The sequence below is a fragment of the Aedes albopictus genome, chromosome 2, assembly GCF_035046485.1.
Source record: "Aedes albopictus strain Foshan chromosome 2, AalbF5, whole genome shotgun sequence".
NCBI classification, from domain to species: Eukaryota; Metazoa; Arthropoda; class Insecta; order Diptera; family Culicidae; genus Aedes; species Aedes albopictus.
In genome coordinates, this window is record NC_085137.1 from 329,746,420 (window position 1) to 329,765,518 (window position 19,099).

Consider the following 19,099-nt stretch of genomic DNA (forward strand, 5'->3'; position numbering starts at 1 on the left):
AATTACGTTGGTAAAAAGATAGGGTTTTGAGATATTTGAGTTTTTGTGACAAAAATGATGTTTTTTAATGTTAAAAAAGATTTTTTTCACAGTGTATATTTTCTTAGGAATCGCCATTTAGTTATCTAACTTTGCTGAACAATAAAATCAGCATCAAATCGCGATTCCCGGCCGAAATAATTTACACAGAAAAATTTTTTTTACTAAATGTAAAAATTGTGAAATTTTTGAAATGTTATAACTTTTTTGTTTATTAGTTTACCATCACCAAATTTTTATGGTAGATTGCTAATACAATGGACCGTTTTCCCTAAAAAATTCAAGTTGGTAAAAAGATAGGGTTTTGAGATATTTGAGTTTTTGTGACAAAAATGATGTTTTTCAATGATAAAATAGATTTTTTTTCACAGTGTATATTTTCTTAGAAATCACCATTTAGCTATCTAACTTTGCTGAAAAATTCATAACAATCGAACAATCCGTTTTTGTTGTGCATATTTTTGAATATTTTTGAACCATTTTCACATACACCCTTTTGAAAAGTTAGTCGTGGCTCTAAATAAAAATTTGATATCGAAAAATGGCGATTTAGATGGAACTGAAAAACTGTGCAAAGTTTCAGTTCAATAGAAAATCATGAATTAAAAATTTTCCTTAATTTTGATGCTGTTGCTTGGAATCGCTCAGTGATTACGGCGGTAGCACACTGTGCTTATGTTCTAACACCGCACCCTTTCCCTACGTTTGCTTCTATGAGCCTCTATTTTTGTTTCAACACACAGAAGTACGTAGGCATATCGTGGCCCAAGTCGACACTGTTTTGGCCTGCGTTGAACAAAAATAGTTTTAATAAAAGTTTCCCATTATTGCCGTTTCACTATGTGTTTTTGTATGCCAAACCGCGCTGAGAAGCTAATCGAGAGTACATATTGTGTTCGCCTTTATAACGCACGGAACCACTACACAAGATGCGCGGGACAAAACAAATCGCTATTGTAATAGAGACCGCGACGCGTATTTCCCGTATATCCCCGCGAGACAGCTGTGGGTGCGCCGTAGACTCCACGGCTTCCAGTAGCAATGGTTGCCGAACCAACACTCTCTTCCCCTACCGCCGACCACAAGGACGCCGTTATCGACTTTCAAATGTCCCAAGCCTCTTATTCGCTGGTAGCAAACCCCGACTACGACTACTCCGGTCAATCACGGATCAGCAACCACGATGTGTACGGTCATCTTTGCTTTGCTTTGCAGACAGCGCTGAGAACCTAATCGATCTACCACCCCAGAAACCTTTTCGTGCTGTTTTGTGTTGTTTGACTTACCCACTTGAAGAGTGCTTATTGTTTTATACTCAACCTATGTCGTCCATTTTCGAAGATAATTCTGTGCTCATCCGGTTAGATCCTCGGCGTACCATGATCAGAAAGGGAAGAAAGAGAGTTAAGAATGCAATATTAGAGATTATTCATGCAGATTATGTGTGCTAACCTCTGGATCCCTGTTTTTTTCTGTAACATTTATAAGGATAAGATTACCGTTGTTGCTCAACAACTAGCTAATAAGGTTATTCATATAGGTACAACAAAGTAGCAAAGTTTAAAAGTGTTTTGGAATCTACTTTTATTAGTTTTTTTTTACCTTCACCAACAAGCCTCTTGAGAGAATAGCATTCAACATCTAACGCGAATTTGTTATCACCCTGCCCTGTCTAAACTAAACTAGAAGATACATACCGTGACATCACCCAACCCCAATCACTCCCCCTCGGCTCCCAATTCCGCTCACCCCATTTCCTTGGATGGCGTGAACGGAACTAGGAATCGAAAAAAAAAGTGCCGGAATTAGGTGATGTCACGGTATGTGTAATGCAGTTATACCTCCCACACTCACTCTTGCATTACATAATAAAGTTGGATCCTTCTCTAATCAATGTCGTCATGCTATCCACTCCTGAGTTTATGCTTAGTTAAAATAAAAATAATTTCAGGGAAATGAAATAGAATAGCACAAATCTACTTGTTAGTATTAACTACTATGTACTACTACTTCTACTACTACTTCTACTACTACTTCTACTACTACTGGTACTTACTATAACACCTACTTATGATTAACTACAGCAGATCACAGCCGCTAAAGTTGTGACTGTCACTGTTTAAATTAAACAGTGCAATGAGTGATTGTTAGCTTCCCAGCCTTGTTAGTAAGTAGAGGGTTAGTATAGGCTGGTAGTGAGCCCTGTCGGCTCCCCCAGCACTGCGCGTAGTCAACTGTTGTTAGATCATGCGACAGCGACTAAACGTATGCTGGAGGCACGGCAAATCAAGCGTATAAATATAATGCAATAGGCAATGGTATGATGACTAGGATTTGATTTTAGTTTAATTTAATAAAATTATGCGTTAACTATTAACTATTTTACTAATTTTCATTGCTATATTTAATCTATCTTACTTATCAAGAACTATAAAGACAAAAAAATGCAAAACCTGCGAACGAATTAAGTACAAACTATTGAAATCGGTTTCCACTATCTGACGACGCTTGATAAGCCATCGTCAATCCCATCACTCTTAGACAGGGAAAAAAAAAATTGCTGAAATTTATTCTACTAAAATTTCCACAAACATTCACAAAAAAAATCGAAGAAATTCTAAAAAGAATTTCCGAAATCATCAAAGGAATTTCCGTAGAATCGCCGTGACACAATTTTGAAAGTACCGCAAATGATTTTTTTTTTCAAATAAATTCCCGTAGGAAATCTTTGAGAAATTTGCCGAGTCAATTTCCAAAGGAATTACGAAAAAGTTCCCAAAGTACCAATTGAAGTTTCCAAAATTTCCGAAGGAATTGCTGATGAAACTATCAAATAAATTTTCAATGCGAGCAACATTGGATTTACCGAAGGTATTCCGAAATAATCTGCTGCCGGAATTCCTTACATAAATAGTGAATAAATGAAGAAGAAATTGTCCAAAGAATTTTCATTAAAATTATAGAAGCGATTTATAAACAAATTTCCGAAGGAGTTTTCGAAGGAATTGGCGAAGGAATACCGAATAGCATAGATAATGATAGTCCAAAAAATCGACGAAAAAAAAGTAGAATGACTTGCCGAAGACATTTCCAAAAAAAAGAAAATGTGAGGAAGTTCCCAGAGTTATAGTCGAATGAATTACCAAAGGCTTTATCAAAAGAATCCCCAAAGCAATTGCCTGCAATTGGAGAATTTTTAAAGACAAACATCAATAGTATTGCTGATATCAACAAAACAATGCTTGAAATACGACTGAAAAATTGGCGAAGGAAATCCCGAGAAAACATTTCAAAGGATTTGGTAATGAAATAAAAAGCCAAATAAACTCCTAATGGAATTGCCGAAGAAATTTCCCAATGAAATTTTCAAAGGATGCGTGAAAGGTGTTAAGTATCAAAGTCCAAACATAATTATCTAATAATTTCTTAAATAAATTGTCGAAAGAGGATCCATAGATATTACAGAAGAAATTTGCCAAATCCAAAGGAATTACTGAGAGAAATAAATTGCAAAACAATTTTCAAATAAATTGCGGAGAATATTCCCTGAAGAATTACCGAAACATAATAGACTCGATTATCCACAATGTATGAAGTTGAAATGTTGACTTATTATTACAATGTTGGTTCTAAGTAAGTCAGTATTTCAGCTTTGTACAGCCAGATTACGAAATCGGAATTTGGTGCGAGAATCAGACTCCCGAAGAGAAAAATCGAAGTTCGCGCGCACCAAATTCCGGGTTTCAACTGGATTGATACCGCCAGTCGGGGTGACATTGGGCCGGGGGGTAACTTTGGGCCAAAAATCAAGAAAGATGTTTCGCTCAAAATGCTCAAACATTTATCGAAGTGATGATCAAAAATTGGATAGTAAATGGTAAATATAACTTGTGTTGGCCATCCGGTGTATAAAAAAGTCACATTTAGTTAATTTTCCAATAAGAAAACGTGATGTGAATTTTATGATTACACAGAGAAAAATTTCTACGCAGTGCACTATAGGATATCAGGCGGACAAAAATCAGAAAAGTGACTTCCACTAATACTTGTTCTGAAATTTTCTAACGATAATAAACATATAAACTAAGAGAAATCCAGATTTTCAAGTTTCTAGCTGATGTAGTTACAAAGATATTGAGTATCAAAGTTGAGTAAAGCTAAAAAATGTAATTTTCGAAAAAAAAACAACACATAATTTCAAATCGATATTTTCTAATTAATATCATCATTATCTATTGGTTTCAATACATCATTGGTAAGATAATGAAGCAAGCTTTCCAACAAACACGTGGTTTTGTGGAATAATTGAACCATTGTATGGAAAAAAAGGTACAAGAAGAAGAAGAAGTTGAAAAAGGCATGAGATTCAAATTTTGATAATCGGCATCTTTTTTTTCCCAAACATTCCCAGGCTCAAAATCAGTTTATGGTCAAGCTTTAGGTCTACTCTAACGATTTTGTATGCGAAATGCTGCGGTAAATTGCGGTCTTGGGAGATTCAGCGTTTTTTACGCACGAGACCGCCCGGGCGAACCCCTTGAGATTAAACGACGATTCTCAAACATTCTAAACAAATTCCCTTGGAATTAGTTTTTGAAAGTAACTACACAATAGTGTTGATCATTCTAAGCACAAAAAACGAAATGAAAATTTAAAAAAATAAAACAAATTCAAACTTTTTATTTATTATCAGTTATTCGACCATATTGAAAATACGCCCTTTTCAAAATTTGATCGTGATATTTAAAAATGTCCATAAACAATATATTTTAGTCGAACCAACTACAGAATACTAACAAATCCTCGAAAATATGATGAAAATATTTTTGTCCCCCTGCTTGTATGGGAATCCCCCATAGTGCAGTGGCTGAGTCGGTCTTACTCAGAAATCGAAAAATCCTTTGTTTTCTTACTCAGTTTCCGTTAAAAGTGGGACAACCCATTGCCAATGGGTTGTCCCACTTTTAGCCGAAACTGAGTAAGAAAACAAAGGATTTTTCGATTTCTGAGTAAGGCCAACTCAGTCATTGAGTAGAAATTTTTCTCGGTGTAGGCGTACTACACAATATCGTTATTTTATAATGCCCAGTAGAAAACAGCTGAACACCGAACTTGTAATGAATTGCTGATGATTAACCTGGGCTTGTTAGGGGAATATCTGTAAATAAAAGAAAATCGGGTTAAGTACGGTTCCTTTGAATTCCACTAAGAATTTGCATCCTTTGACAGATACGTATTTCGACCTCAACTGTAAGGTCGTCTTCAGTGTCTTGTACTTGAGTCGAGTCAAGTGCAAGACACTGAAGACGACCTTACAGTTGAGGTCGAAATACGTATCTGTCAAAGGATGCAAATTCTTAGTGGAATTCAAAGGAACCGTACTTAACCCGATTTTCTTTTATTTAATGAATTGCTGTTTTCTAGGTGCATTCAGTAGTTGTTTTGTTAAATACTATGAATTTTCTTGATTTAGTAAGCTATTTTCCATGAAAAACTTATTTATTCAAGCTGTAGAACAAATAGTTCATCATGGGGGTGACTTTGGGCCATATAAAAGCAATGCAATCAGTACGAGAACCCTACAAATGTGAATTAGAACAAATGTAAGCATTCACATTATTTTAAGCATAATTCGGTGTAGTTTTGAAATAAATGTAAGATTCATACTAAATTAAGGATGCACGCATATCAGTTACTATGTAGATGATAAAGAAATATTACTTTCCTCTTTTGAGAATGCTGGTTGGAGTTATATTTAAGAAATAGCAGATGTATTGCATTGGATTATTGAACGTAGATTATGAATGTGATCAGACTTTCACGTTTGTTTGCCTGAAATGTTATTTTAAAGTGACTACAGCATTGATAGGTTGTGCGCAAGTATCTATATGTTCAATAGTTTTGATTTGCAAGCGATATTTTCTCATATTGATCTTTTTTGTTGGAATTTTATTGTTTGGCCCAATGTCACCCCCTAGAAGGGGTGAAATTGGGCCAAATCATTGTCAAAATTAAAGTTGAAGCATTTATACTTCGAACAATCCTAAACAATATAAAAATAAATGTGTCTATCTAATAAATTGAACATTGATTTAGAGCTAAAATATTGTCGTAACGACCCACAAAGGGATGGACTATGTAATTTTGGCCCAATGACACCCCCACTGACGGTAATATGTTTGTGAAGCTGCAGCACGGAACTCAGGATAATCGAGTCCAAATTTTGTATGTGAAAATGTATTCTCGCGGATCTGATTGTTTTCAATCCATAAAACAAAGGGGTTGTCGCGATGATTGTTAAACTCAAACTGAAAATACAAATTCTTCGTATTATACGCAATCAAGTTTTCAAAGCTCACATTGCGGGGGAAGTGTTAAATCAGTACAACGGTTCGGATTTTACAAAAAAAAAAACTGTGCTTCAAAATATGTATAGCGCGTTTAAATTTGCGGGTCAATTTTTCCCAGGACACAGTAGGATACTAAGTATACTAAGAAATTTGCCCGTGTAGCTGCCGGCTTAGAATAGCACTACGGACCACCTGTTCCGGTGGTAAAAGTCCACCAAACAGGTAACCCCAATACAAGGTGTCAGGCGACCCGTGCTGAGGGATGAATGGTTGAGGGGGTTTAAAATATGCTCGATCTTTAACGGAGCCCGTAGCGTGGGTAGATCGCCTTTTTGGGTTGCGTTGCGGTGAAAGATCTACCAAACCGAACCCTAGTCCTAACTGCTTCCAACTAGTGGAGCAGCATAACTTAGTAATCAAAGGAAAACACTTTGGTCCTTATTACATTTTACATCTTGTTGAAAGTGATAGGTCTCGGTTTTAGGCGTGGCCGAGATAGACCTTGAAACAGGGACAAATGGATTAGTATTCCTAATCTTTTATTCGGTGTTTACTAGTTTGAAACAGTAAGGACTAGGGTTCCGATGCATGGTCAATATCGGTATCATTTCTTGACTTTATCGTTAGGGGATCCGATTTTGACTGAAAAAGGAGCGTGTTCAAAGCGGAACCTATCAATCAGAATCCTCCCTTGCGATCAAGTTGAAAATGACTACTGTAATAAAACCGAATACTTTATAACTTCTCAATGGTGATAAAGTAATACGACATGCACTATACAAATGACACGGGATATACCACAATAGATCAAATATTGGTCGCAGTGGTTTATGTTCCGAACAGAGAAAAAATACTAAGAAATTGATGGTGGATCGCTATTTCCTATTACAAAAAAAAAACAACCTGGAAGCCATTGAAACTGGCAACCCCTAGGAAAAAAACCCTAGATACGCCAATGGGGAGGAGTCTCGAACCATGCTAAGAACTTTCCAAGTCCCAAAAACTCCCGCATACAAAATTTCACCCCAATCGGTTCAGTAGTTTCCGAATCCATAAGGCGTCAGGCAGAGAGACAGACAGACATAAACTATTTTTTATATATAGAGGAATAGATTCCATATTTTCAAAAACTGTAGTGCTCTATTTATGGGAAAAACGTAAAAACTGTTCTACTTAATTTCTATCAGTCTCGAAATCAGCGCATAATTCTGCATCAAAAACTATGGTCATTGATAGAACTAAAACTAGTGTAATAGGTGGGAGATGAATAGGATTTCTCCCAGATATTTTTGAATGATTTCTATCAGAGTTCCTTCCATAGTTTGTACTCATTTCTACAAAAGTTCCTCCCAAGGTTTCTTCATGTGTCTTTAACGAATATTTCAGTACCAAATTTTGAAAACGGCGTATAATCAATGGTGTAGCATTGCTTATGCGTCGTTTTCAAAATTTGTTACTGATTTGTAGAAGTTTTTATAAGGATTTTTGATAGAAATGAGTAATCCTAAATTCATATAACATTTTGTTAAAATTTTGATCTGATTATAACAAAATAGGTTATTATCTGGGTAATAGCAGCGTTCTTTTTGTTACAATTTTAGTTATTTTAACCCTCTAATAACCAAATTTTTGATTTTGATCTAAATATCATTTTTCGTCATCTAAAATCGATTTAAACATGTTTTGAAAGATGATTCTTTTTAATTCTCGATTTCGTGAATTTCAGTTTTCGATTTTTCTAATTTTTATTTTTGAACATCCCCACAGTTTTATATTTTTCTGGAAGCCTATTTGGGATACCGATTTTTTTAGATGAAAACATTTTGAGATTTTATGATTATTGTTAAAATATTTTTATTTCTATTTTTTTTCATAGAAAATTTTATTTTCCGTGTAATTTTAAGGAAAATAATTTAAGAGTGTATTCGATTTCCTTAAACTATTAAACTAAGATAGAATGATTTGGGAAAAATTAAAAATATGTTATTTGTAGCGATTCAATACAAAATAAACAATGACTTCTAGAAGGTGACTAAAACATCAATTTTTCAATGATTTTTAAAAAATGTAAATACGCTTTAAAATACACCAAAAACTATTTTGAGATATACAAAACAGTCCTAAATATCAGCCAAAAATATAAAAATTTTGGTTTTCCACGAAACAAAAATTACAAAAATGCTCAAACTGTACCCCGTCTAAAGGCGGGGTTGGGTATTAGAGGGTTAACATCATCATACTAGATGCATAGCATCTTTAACAGTGCTTCCCAAACTTTTAGGGGCTGTCGCCCCCTTGGAGCTTTAGAAAAACGTTTTCGCCCCTCTAAGTGATTTTTTTTTTTCATGATAAAAGGCTAAAACCAAGGCTAAAGCTTTGCTTAGAGGAAGCTTGAAAGTCCATTATTTGACACTACTGTGGCAAAACAGGTATGTAATGTATATAAATTAGAATCGCTCTCATTTGCTGTTGAAAATGCTTTGACATCCATTCAACAGTGTAATTTCCCACATGTCTTGGTCAGCCAAAGCAAAATCAAGAAATTGACATTTGTAAGGTGTTTTGGTCAATCTTACCGTAATCGGTCGGCCGAGGACCGACCCGTCGAGAGTCCGACTGCATACTAATTTTCATACCAATAAGTGATTGGAAGACGGTGCCCGAAGCTCTTGACAATTAAAAATAATTTTGCTACCACCCCTCAGCTACAACCCTGATGCCGTTATACGAAGCCGTCATCTGTCACTGCGCTTGGCGCGAATAAAGAGAGTTTTTGTCTACGATTGAAGAACTGTACAAGTTAGAAAATAAAGTTCTGTAGATTTTCATTATTTCAAATGTAAATTAAGTGTTTTTATTACTGAAAACACAACATATTTGGCGACGAGAAGTGTCTCTGACGAGTCGTTATAGTGAACCGCGAGGAAAATGTTATCCGACGGAGAAACTGAGGAATTTGCGGGGCTCCCAGAAGTTTCCAATCAGCAGCTGCTAAGGCAAATGGCGGAGCAGAACACCAAGCTCTTGCTTTTGCTGGAGCGCCTTTCCAGTCAGCAGGCACCCCAAGCAGCCAATCAGAAACGGAGCGCGGACCAAATTGTCGAATCACTATCATCGGCAATAAAGGAATTCCATTATGATCCGGCAGCCGGACTAACATTCGATCGGTGGTTCAACAAGTATGAGGATCTCTTCAGAGCGGACGGTAGGGAGTTAGACGACGCTGCGAAAATTCGGTTGCTGCTGCGCAGTTTGAGTGTACCAGTTCACGAAAAGTTCACCAACTATCTCCTACCGCAACATCCACGCGAATTAACCTTCGACCAGGTTGTGCAGAAGCTGAAGGTCATCTTCGGCCAGCAAAAGTCACTCTTTAGCAAGCGTTATGATTGCCTTCGGGTGGTCAAGAGTGATGCCGATGATTACGTCACATACGCCGGAATCGTAAACCGACAGTGCGAGGAGTTTGATTTGGCGAATCTCACCATCGACCAATTTAAAGCTCTGATCTTCATCTGTGGAATGCAGTCTTCGAAAGAGGCGGAAGTCAGAACACGCCTGCTATCGAAGTTGGAATCGGAAGCCGGAAGGGAGATCAACCTCGAAGTGCTAATCACGGAATGCCAGCGATTATCGAACCTGAAACACGATACAGCGCTGGTGGAAAAGCAAGTCAGTTCCAGTGTGCATGCGATTCAACACCACAAGCAGCAGCATCAGTCCGTCAAGCCTTCAAAATCCGGCTCGACAAGTGCAACAGTTCCGCCAGCTCCACGCTCACCCTGCTGGCAGTGCGGGGCAATGCATTTTGTCAAAGACTGCTCCTACTCCAAACATGTCTGTAAACAGTGCAACAGGCAGGGGCACAAAGAAGGCTACTGCAGTTGCTTCAGCCGAACTGTCAACAAGGCGGATGACAACAAACAGCCACCTCAGCAGCAACAACACAGCAAGAAAAACAAGAAGAAGCACAGCCAAGCAAACAGAATCCATTCAGTGAATCAAGTCAGCAGCGAGCGGAAGTACGTGACAACCCGTATCAACGGTCACACAGTGAAACTGCAACTTGACTGCGGCTCGGATATAACCATCATCACCGAGCAAATCTGGATGAAATGCGGATCGCCTACGCTTTCGGAGACGGAACATCGGGCCAACACAGCGTCCGGTGAGAAGCTACCCTTGCTGGGGGAATTTGCTTGCAGCATGCAGATCGGCGAACAACAACAACACGGAACCTGCTACGTCACGTCAGTCAAGGGTCTGAACTTGCTCGGTCTGGACTTCATGAATGCTTTCGAGGTCTGGAAGAGGCCGTTGGCAGCCATCTGTAACCAGGTAAATTGTTCCAATTCATTCAAATCAGACGACTGGTACCTCACCCAGTTTCCCGAAGTTTTCAGAGACTCCCTCGGACACTGCACGAAAACGAAGGTGAAGCTGTATCTGAAACCCGGTGCGCAACCGGTGTTCAGGCCGAAACGACCGGTGCCTTTCCACGCGATTCCGAAGGTCGACAAGGAACTTGACCGACTGCAGCGGCTGAACATCATCGAACCGGTGGATTATTCTGACTGGGCAGCTCCAATTGTCTCGGTCCAGAAGCCAGGTGGAAAAGTCAGAGTCTGCGCCGATTACTCCACAGGGCTCAACGCGGCGATCGAATCTCATCATTTTCCACTACCGACGCCCGAAGACATCTTTTCAAAACTCTCGGGAAGCAAAGTGTTCAGTATAATAGATTTGTCCGACGCGTACCTTCAAGTCGAGGTCGATGACGAATCGAAACGAATGCTCACCATCAACACCCATCGTGGGCTGTATCAGTTCAACCGCCTGCCACCTGGGGTTAAATCGGCCCCCGGAGCGTTCCAGCAATTAATGAGCAAAATGATCGCAGGACTCGAGGGTGTGGAAAATTTCCTGGACGATTTCTTGATCCACAGCGAAACTCGGGAGCAACACAACCTTATTTTGAAGAAGCTGTTCGCTCGCATCCAGGAGTACGGATTCCATCTGCGTCCGGAAAAGTGCAGTTTCTACAAGGAGGAGATTGGCTACATTGGCTTCATCATCAATGCCGACGGTATCAAGCCAGATCCCGAAAAGGTTGCTGCCATAGCGAAAATGCCACCACCAACAGATGTCAGCGAACTCCGATCATTCCTCGGAGCGGCAAACTTCTATGGCAAATTCATCCCGGAAATACATCGAATCCGACAGCCGTTGGATGAGCTTCTGAAAAAGGATAGGAAGTTCGTGTGGAGTAGCCAGTGTCAGAATGCGTTCGACAGCATCAAAAGCGTATTGCAATCAGACTTGTTGCTTACGCACTACAACCCGAACCTTGAACTCATCGTTGCGGGTGATGCTTCAAAATCTGGAATCGGGGTGGTCATAATGCATCGATTTCCGGATGGCCGCATCAAAGCTATTGCACACGCAGCGAAAACGCTTACCGCCACCGAACAGAGGTACAGTCAGGTGGAAAAAGAAGCGTTGGCGTTGGTTTTTGCGGTGACGAAGTTTCGACGAATGCTGCTAGGACGGAAATTTACGCTGCAGACAGACCACCAACCATTACTCAAGGTGTTCGGATCCAAGAAAGGTGTACCGCTACACACCGCGAATCGCCTCCAGCGCTGGGCGTTATCGCTGCTCGGATTCGACTTCAACGTGGAGTACATCGCTACGGACAACTTTGGGTATGCCGACGTCCTGTCTCGGTTGATAAGCAACCACCAGAAACCAGAGGAAGAGTACGTCATTGCTACTGTCAATCTGGAAGATGACGTCAGCGCAAGTCTGGAAGAATGCTTCACATCGCTACCAGTGAACTTCAAGATGGTGAGAGCTGCAACGAAGAAAGACTCCCTTCTACAACAGGTCATACAGTACATCGACAGCAGTTGGCCGAACAGTAGCAGGATTGCAGATCGGAATTTGAAAACTTTCTATTCTTGACGCGAGTCTTTGTCCGTGGTCAATGAATGCGTCATGATGAACGACAGGGTGGTGATTCCTGAATGCTACCAACAACGTGTTCTGAAACAGCTACACAGTGGCCACCAAGGCATCGAACGGACGAAGGCCGTTGCTCGCAGTGCGGTCTACTGGGCAAACATCGATGACGACATCGAAGCTCTAGTTCGTCAGTGTTCCGTTTGTGCCAGTACTGCAAAATCTCCACCACACCATCAACCGCAACCATGGCCCCGAGCGGACGGTCCGTGGAAAAGGATTCACCTGGACTATGCAGGCCCACTTGACGGAATGTACTACCTAGTAATAGTGGATTCATATACAAAATGGCCTGAAATTTTCCTGACTGGACATACAACTGCAGCCGTTACAATCAGATTTCTTCAGGAAACCTTTGCTCGATTTGGTATCCCGGAGACTATTGTCACAGACAACGGGACGCAGTTCTGTAGCGGTGAATTCAAGAAGATGTGTGAACAGTTGGGAATCGTGCATATTCGTACTGCGCCATATCACCCACAGTCGAATGGCCAGGCCGAACGCTTTGTTGACACCCTGAAACGATCGCTTCGCAAAATCGTCGAAGGGGAAGAAGTGCCATCTGTCGAAGCACTCCAGAAATTTCTGCACGTGTACCGCTCAACCCCCAGTGCCGCACTTGCAGGGAAATCACCGTCAGAAGAAATGCTGGGTCGGCGCATGCGTACAACACTGGATCTCTTGCGTCCGTCAACGTTCAACAGTAAGTCCGATCAGCATCATCCGAAGTTTACAGTTGGCTCTACAGTCTACGCCAAGATATACCAGAATGCGGATAAGTGGAAATGGTCTCCCGGAACTGTCATTGAGGCTATTGGAGGAGTCAATTTCAATGTTCTGCTCGATCAACAATCAGGTCGCAGGAAGCTTATTCGTTCACACGTAAACCAGCTTAGACCAAGATGCACCGACACTATCGAATCATCACCAGTTCCAACGCCGCTAGAAATTCTAGTGGATGATTTCGACCTCCGGAAGCAAACTCCAGTTCAACAGATGCCTTCACCAAATAGTACACCCACGAGAGTTCTGGAACCAGTTGATGCCAGCCATTATCAAGACGACAGTGCAGACAACGAAGAATTCTTCGATACGAGTTCGACGATCCCAAATCAACCAACGACTCGCTTATCACCGGTCAAGTCTCCCAGGCCTGCCAGAGTAAGCCGTCTTCCAAAACGTCTGGAAGATTACGTCGTCGGTTAGGAATTAAAGGGGGAGATGCTACCACCCCTCAGCTACAACCCTGATGCCGTTATACGAAGCCGTCATCTGTCACTGCGCTTGGCGCGAATAAAGAGAGTTTTTGTCTACGATTGAAGAACTGTACAAGTTAGAAAATAAAGTTCTGTAGATTTTCATTATTTCAAATGTAAATTAAGTGTTTTTATTACTGAAAACACAACAAATTTCCTCTCCCGCTTTAACAGACATGTGCACAACAGTGTTTGTGTTAGAAGTTCATCTAATCCCATCCGAAAGAGGTTTGGATTGTGAAGAGAAGATAACCATGCGCGACTTTGGAATCGAGTTCAGTTCTAGGCCTGCTGGCGACGGAGATAGTCGAGTGACTCCGTAGCTTGAAGGAATAGAAGCGGCCGTCTAGCGAATTTGGAGTCGTGGGTTCGAGTCTCACCGGAGCACGTAGATTTCTTTTCATAGTTCAAATCTCAATTTGTATATCAAGCATATGTGCTGTTGTGCACAGGGATGTCAAAGCATTTTCAACAGTGTAATTTCCCACATGGCTTGGTCAACCAAAGCAAAATCAAGAAATTGACATATTGTCAATATTATCTTAGATTTTGTGTTTCAGCAAATATATGTAGAGGAGATCGGGGCATAATGGACACCTCAGTTTTTTTTAAGACGCTACACCGTCTTCAGCCAGAGGCTGCACAGATTGAACATTACACTAACACGAGACAACGGACAACACACATAACACCCAGATGGAATGGAGAATGGAGAATTTTCCCCGACTGAAGCGGGAATCGAATCCGCACTCCGAGGCTTACGAAACGCCCAGATGACTGACGCCACTAACCACACGGCCACGAAGCCCACATTGACTTTAAGGTTAAAATTTTGAAGCATAAGTGTGAAGGAACAAGTTGTTGTTGTATTTTTCAATGATACCATGTATACCCTATCAAAATAATCAAAATATTTTCAAAATCAAAATATATTTTTCATATGGTGGAAATCTTATAATTTTGAAGAAGTGCAAATAAGGTATGGTGAGTGTTTGGGTTTTATCAGCATAAAAATTAGCATTGCATTACCTTATCTGCATGTATACTAAGACTTGGGCATAGAAAAAGTAATTAATTTTTTATCAGAATTTACTTAAAACAGCAATTTTAATGTTGTAGTTGATTCGGGGTGAAATGAACACTGGCATTTACAAATAGATGTACGCACAATGCATACATTAAGAGGCGTTTCAGAGAGCTTGGAAAAAATCAATCCGATTATTTTAGCATAAAGTTTATTTTATCAACTATGTCATATAAATTCATCTAAGATGGAGAATTATACTTATTGTATTGATCTCCTCAGGCAAATTTCTAAACTGGTCCATGTAATCAAAGGTATAGCCTAAAATATGCAAGGGTGTCCATTATGCCCCGATGGGTGTACATTTCGCCCCCTACCGTTCCTACCACCTCTGAAAGAAACACGCTTTACAATTCATTATTTCTTCACAATAAAGGCATTCTATCTGCTGTAAATGATTGAAATACGTAAGTATCAAGTTGAAGTTGTAAACCAACTATATGTTAAAATGTTCTCAGTTGTACACGCTTAACGTACTCATTTGCTTAGAGTGTCCACCTAATGCATCTAATCCCCCTAAATGAGGAAATTTAAACTTACCAGCAAGCCCTGCGTGTACAGCTAGTAAAGCAGCAAAAGCGAGCATCTTAGTCTTCGATGCCCTGATCAGAGTTTTCCTCCAAACAGCAGCCGCAGCAGCATTGGTTTTCAGTCGTTGTTCCAGTATTTTTACAGCTATCAGGCCTCCTCGTTCAATTGTTGTTGGTCCTCTTGACGAATTTATGTTATGCTTGTCTTTGTTAGAAGAAGTGAAATCGATAAAGTTGGATTTCCACCTTTCTTTTAGCAGATTTTCGCTGATGATTATCACACACTTTACAGCTCACCACAGAATTTCGACCGACAATTCTTATCATTCGTTCTCCCAGTGCAAAATCTGGAAAATCCCACTCTTCTAACCGCACTGATGATTTCTTTTATTCCATTTCTTTCACAAGCCCCCAGCATATTCCGCCTCACGGAGAAAAAACACTGTCGCATTTACATCTTTTTTTGCCGGAAGAATAATAAACCATTCTCCAAAGTGCTTAAAACTTCCTTTCTTCTGCTCTCACAAAGCGTATAATACGTCGGCAAAGAACGAACACACTTCAAAAGATTCCACTTCCTTCCAGCAAACTTTAGCATCGGTTAAGATAATGAAAAACATTTCCATAATTTCCCAGCCTCAGACATTCCAACGATCGCGGTTCACGGTGCTGCTGGCGGCGTTTTCCCTGCTGGCGGAGAATATTTTTTCACTTTCTTGCATTTTTCACCGACGCATCTCATTCTTCACTGTGAAGATACGCTTCATGGCATTAATGAATTTCCGTTTTCATTTGCGTTCTTGTCAGAACTTCCACAAAACCATTTTTGCCGTGACTTGATTTAAGAAATATGAAATGAACTATTGCGACATTCGAACGATGGGTGACGATTCGATTCGTTTCCTTTGGGGACGTATTCTATCTTTCACTTTCCGTGGTTTATTCCTTTCATCTTGATAATGGAACACACTTTTTCGTTAATGAGTTTTCCTCGGTGCGCAGCTTTCTGAAATGGAACAGAGAGACGAATAATGAGATTTCGTGAAACTTCAAATTGAATCAGAATACAATCTTTCAATGCGGATGGAGATGTACAGACTTTACAGCCGACAGTGACAATGAGGAAGACGTAATTGAAACAAAGTGTAACTAAGTTTATGGCATCTGGCGATTTTTGCTGTTCCCTGTCCCTCCACATGCCGTGCAATCCAGTTCTCCATAACGGATCAGTAACTTTCCAACCGAACCGGATGATTTGCATTCAACCGTGCCTGACAGGATTGTTTTTCCATCTCACAGAAATCCGTCCAACTCAACAACCGGCTCATCTCCAATTAGTCAAATTGAGGCACGACTGTGATTCAATTTTCCCGCTGCTAACAGCAACTTTGACGGGTGCCAATGCCGACCTAACGAGGTGTAGATTTTATGTAGGTGTTTGCCTTTTCCCTTGGGGCCGTTGCTCGGGCTGGGGGCAGAAGAAGCGGATCAGGGGCTAAATGAGCACTCGAGTCGAGGCTATCCGCATCTTCTCGGAAGAATGATCCTATCTAATGATTAGTCAACTGTAGCATGGCCCTTGAGGCCGCAAGCAGCAGACCAGGCGCAAAACAGAGAGCTTAGTGGAAAAACTGCTGTCGGCGATGGAGATGCGTTCATTGACTTTGATTCATATAGGTAGCTGCATTGAGAACATGTTTGAACATTAAGAGCACTGTTAGACGACGCCCTGGGATTACGTGATTGACTGAGAACTCGATATTAAAGGTATTTATTTATGATAATATGTGGACATGCCTTGTTTTTAACAAAAAGATTACTCACAATTTAGTTACAAATTCGAGGCTGTAAATCAATTAATCCAATGGTGTCAAGGTCAATGAATGAACAATATACATAATGTTCGCTTATTCGTTCGTTCAGGCATAAAATACAGGGCAAATACAAATTTGGACTCGATTGATTAATTTTTCGCGAAGAAAGAACCGTTCGGGTAAAACACTATTTTTTAGACAACAAATTTTTGAAATGACATATCTCGGAAACCAGTGAACCGAATTAAATGTTTTTTTTAACGTTTATCAACAATGTATTGATACTTAATACGACGATATAAAAAGTAATATTTTCTCACGGCAAATTAAGTTATACCGGGTTGAAATTTTTACTCATATAGAGGAAAATAAGTCAAATTAACAATACCACACAAAAAATACTAAATGTGTTCTTTCTTCAATCTAAATAGGCTCTAATATATCTGATAAGAGATAACTTGAGAACAGAAGTGGAAAATCTTTGGATATCAACATTAAAATTTATTGACATTGGTGTAAAAAAAATACATTTTTTCGAGAAAAATCCAAAAAGTGTCAATCTATGATAACTTTTTTCAATGTTTACCTATGTTTTAATAGCTTGTGAAGCATATACATATTGTTAGTGTACGTTCAAAATTTCATTCAATTCGGTTCACTGGTTTCCGAGATATGACAGCTCAAAAATGATTTGTCTAAAAAATAGTGTTTTACCCGAACGATTCTTACTTTGCAAAAAATTAACCATATATGTAATAGGTTGACAAACAGTCAAAATTTGAGATTTTTTGATACACTCTATGGAAAGTTACAGCATGTTGAATTTTTTTGTGAGAGAAAAAAAGTTGCCTATCCCAAACATTTTGGCCATCCCCTATATCAAAGGTCCATATAGGCTATCGGTTCCCTTGCTAAGCATATACCTTTCCATTTTAATACTATTCAACACAAAGGAATGACACGCTGTTTATTTTGTTTCTTATTTTTGACGTGACGTCATTAACTGTGACTTGATTCACGCCATGTTTAGCTGTAGAACATGTTTGCAGCCCAGTGGTTTTCTAATCGCTGAAGTATGTGAACCTACCTAAATCCTCGACTAACATGGCGCATATTTAAAAAACTTCTTTGAACCTTGTAACAACGGTTACAACTCAACACGAAAAGGTGATCTACCCACGCTACGGACAATGTTAACGATCGAGCATCTTTGAAACCCCCTCAATCATTTATCCATCAGCACGGGTCGCCTGACACCTTGGATTGGGGTTCCCTGTTTGGTGGACTTTTACCCCCGGAACAGGGGGTCCGTAGTGCTATTCTAAGCCGGCAGCTACACGGGCAATGCGTCATGGTGTTAGGTAATAGTTTCACCTGGAGGAATGACAAGGGCGTAGCCAATTTTTCAGTCAGGGAGAGACGAACACCTATAGCATATTTATACCTATTAGCTTTTTTATAACTAAACGCAACACGATGAAATTGAATATAATAACATAAGGGGTACTCACTAAACAGATTAAATGGCTGCGTAAGCCATGATTTTTTGCTTATTTGAAATGTTTCATGATTTTGTGAATAAAATAATCAAAGATTGCCTTGGTGATCGCGACGTTTAATCAGTTTAATCAGTTTAATCAGTTTACGCTGTTAAGTGAATCCCCCTATTATATTTTCAAAGGATTATTTAACCCTTCAGCAGGTACGCTATTTTATTTGTACGCTGAAAAAGGTTCGCTTGTTCTACATAAATCAACGTGGTGCTACTAGGGGTAACCAATTTCTGGAAGATAAAGGATTTTTCTTCACTCGTGCATTATTTCTTCTGGGCTAATCTTTTTTTTTGTTGAAATCTACAAAACTTTCGTAAAAAAATCATAGCTTAAATCTCATGGAAATTACGAACTCTTTTTTGAACTAACTCAGATTTTTATTCATAATTTCCTACAATAGTTTCTCTAGTAGAACGTTATGGAAACCCGTCCGAAGATTTTTCTAAATGTCA

The 19,099-nt window shown here is 39.5% G+C and overlaps 1 protein-coding gene across 12 annotated transcripts in view; it reads right to left on the bottom strand.

The window, feature by feature from the left end:
• LOC109398078 (uncharacterized) overlaps window positions 1–19,099 on the bottom strand; it is a 392,442-nt gene that overhangs the window by 272,395 nt on the left and 100,948 nt on the right. For all 12 annotated transcript variants that reach the window (XM_062852509.1, XM_062852507.1, XM_062852511.1 and 9 more), the window contains one exon: window positions 15,291–16,286. In XM_062852509.1, coding sequence (XP_062708493.1) covers window positions 15,291–15,336 — 46 coding nt within the window. In that variant the 5' untranslated portion in view covers window positions 15,337–16,286. The remainder of the gene's footprint in view (window positions 1–15,290; window positions 16,287–19,099) is intronic.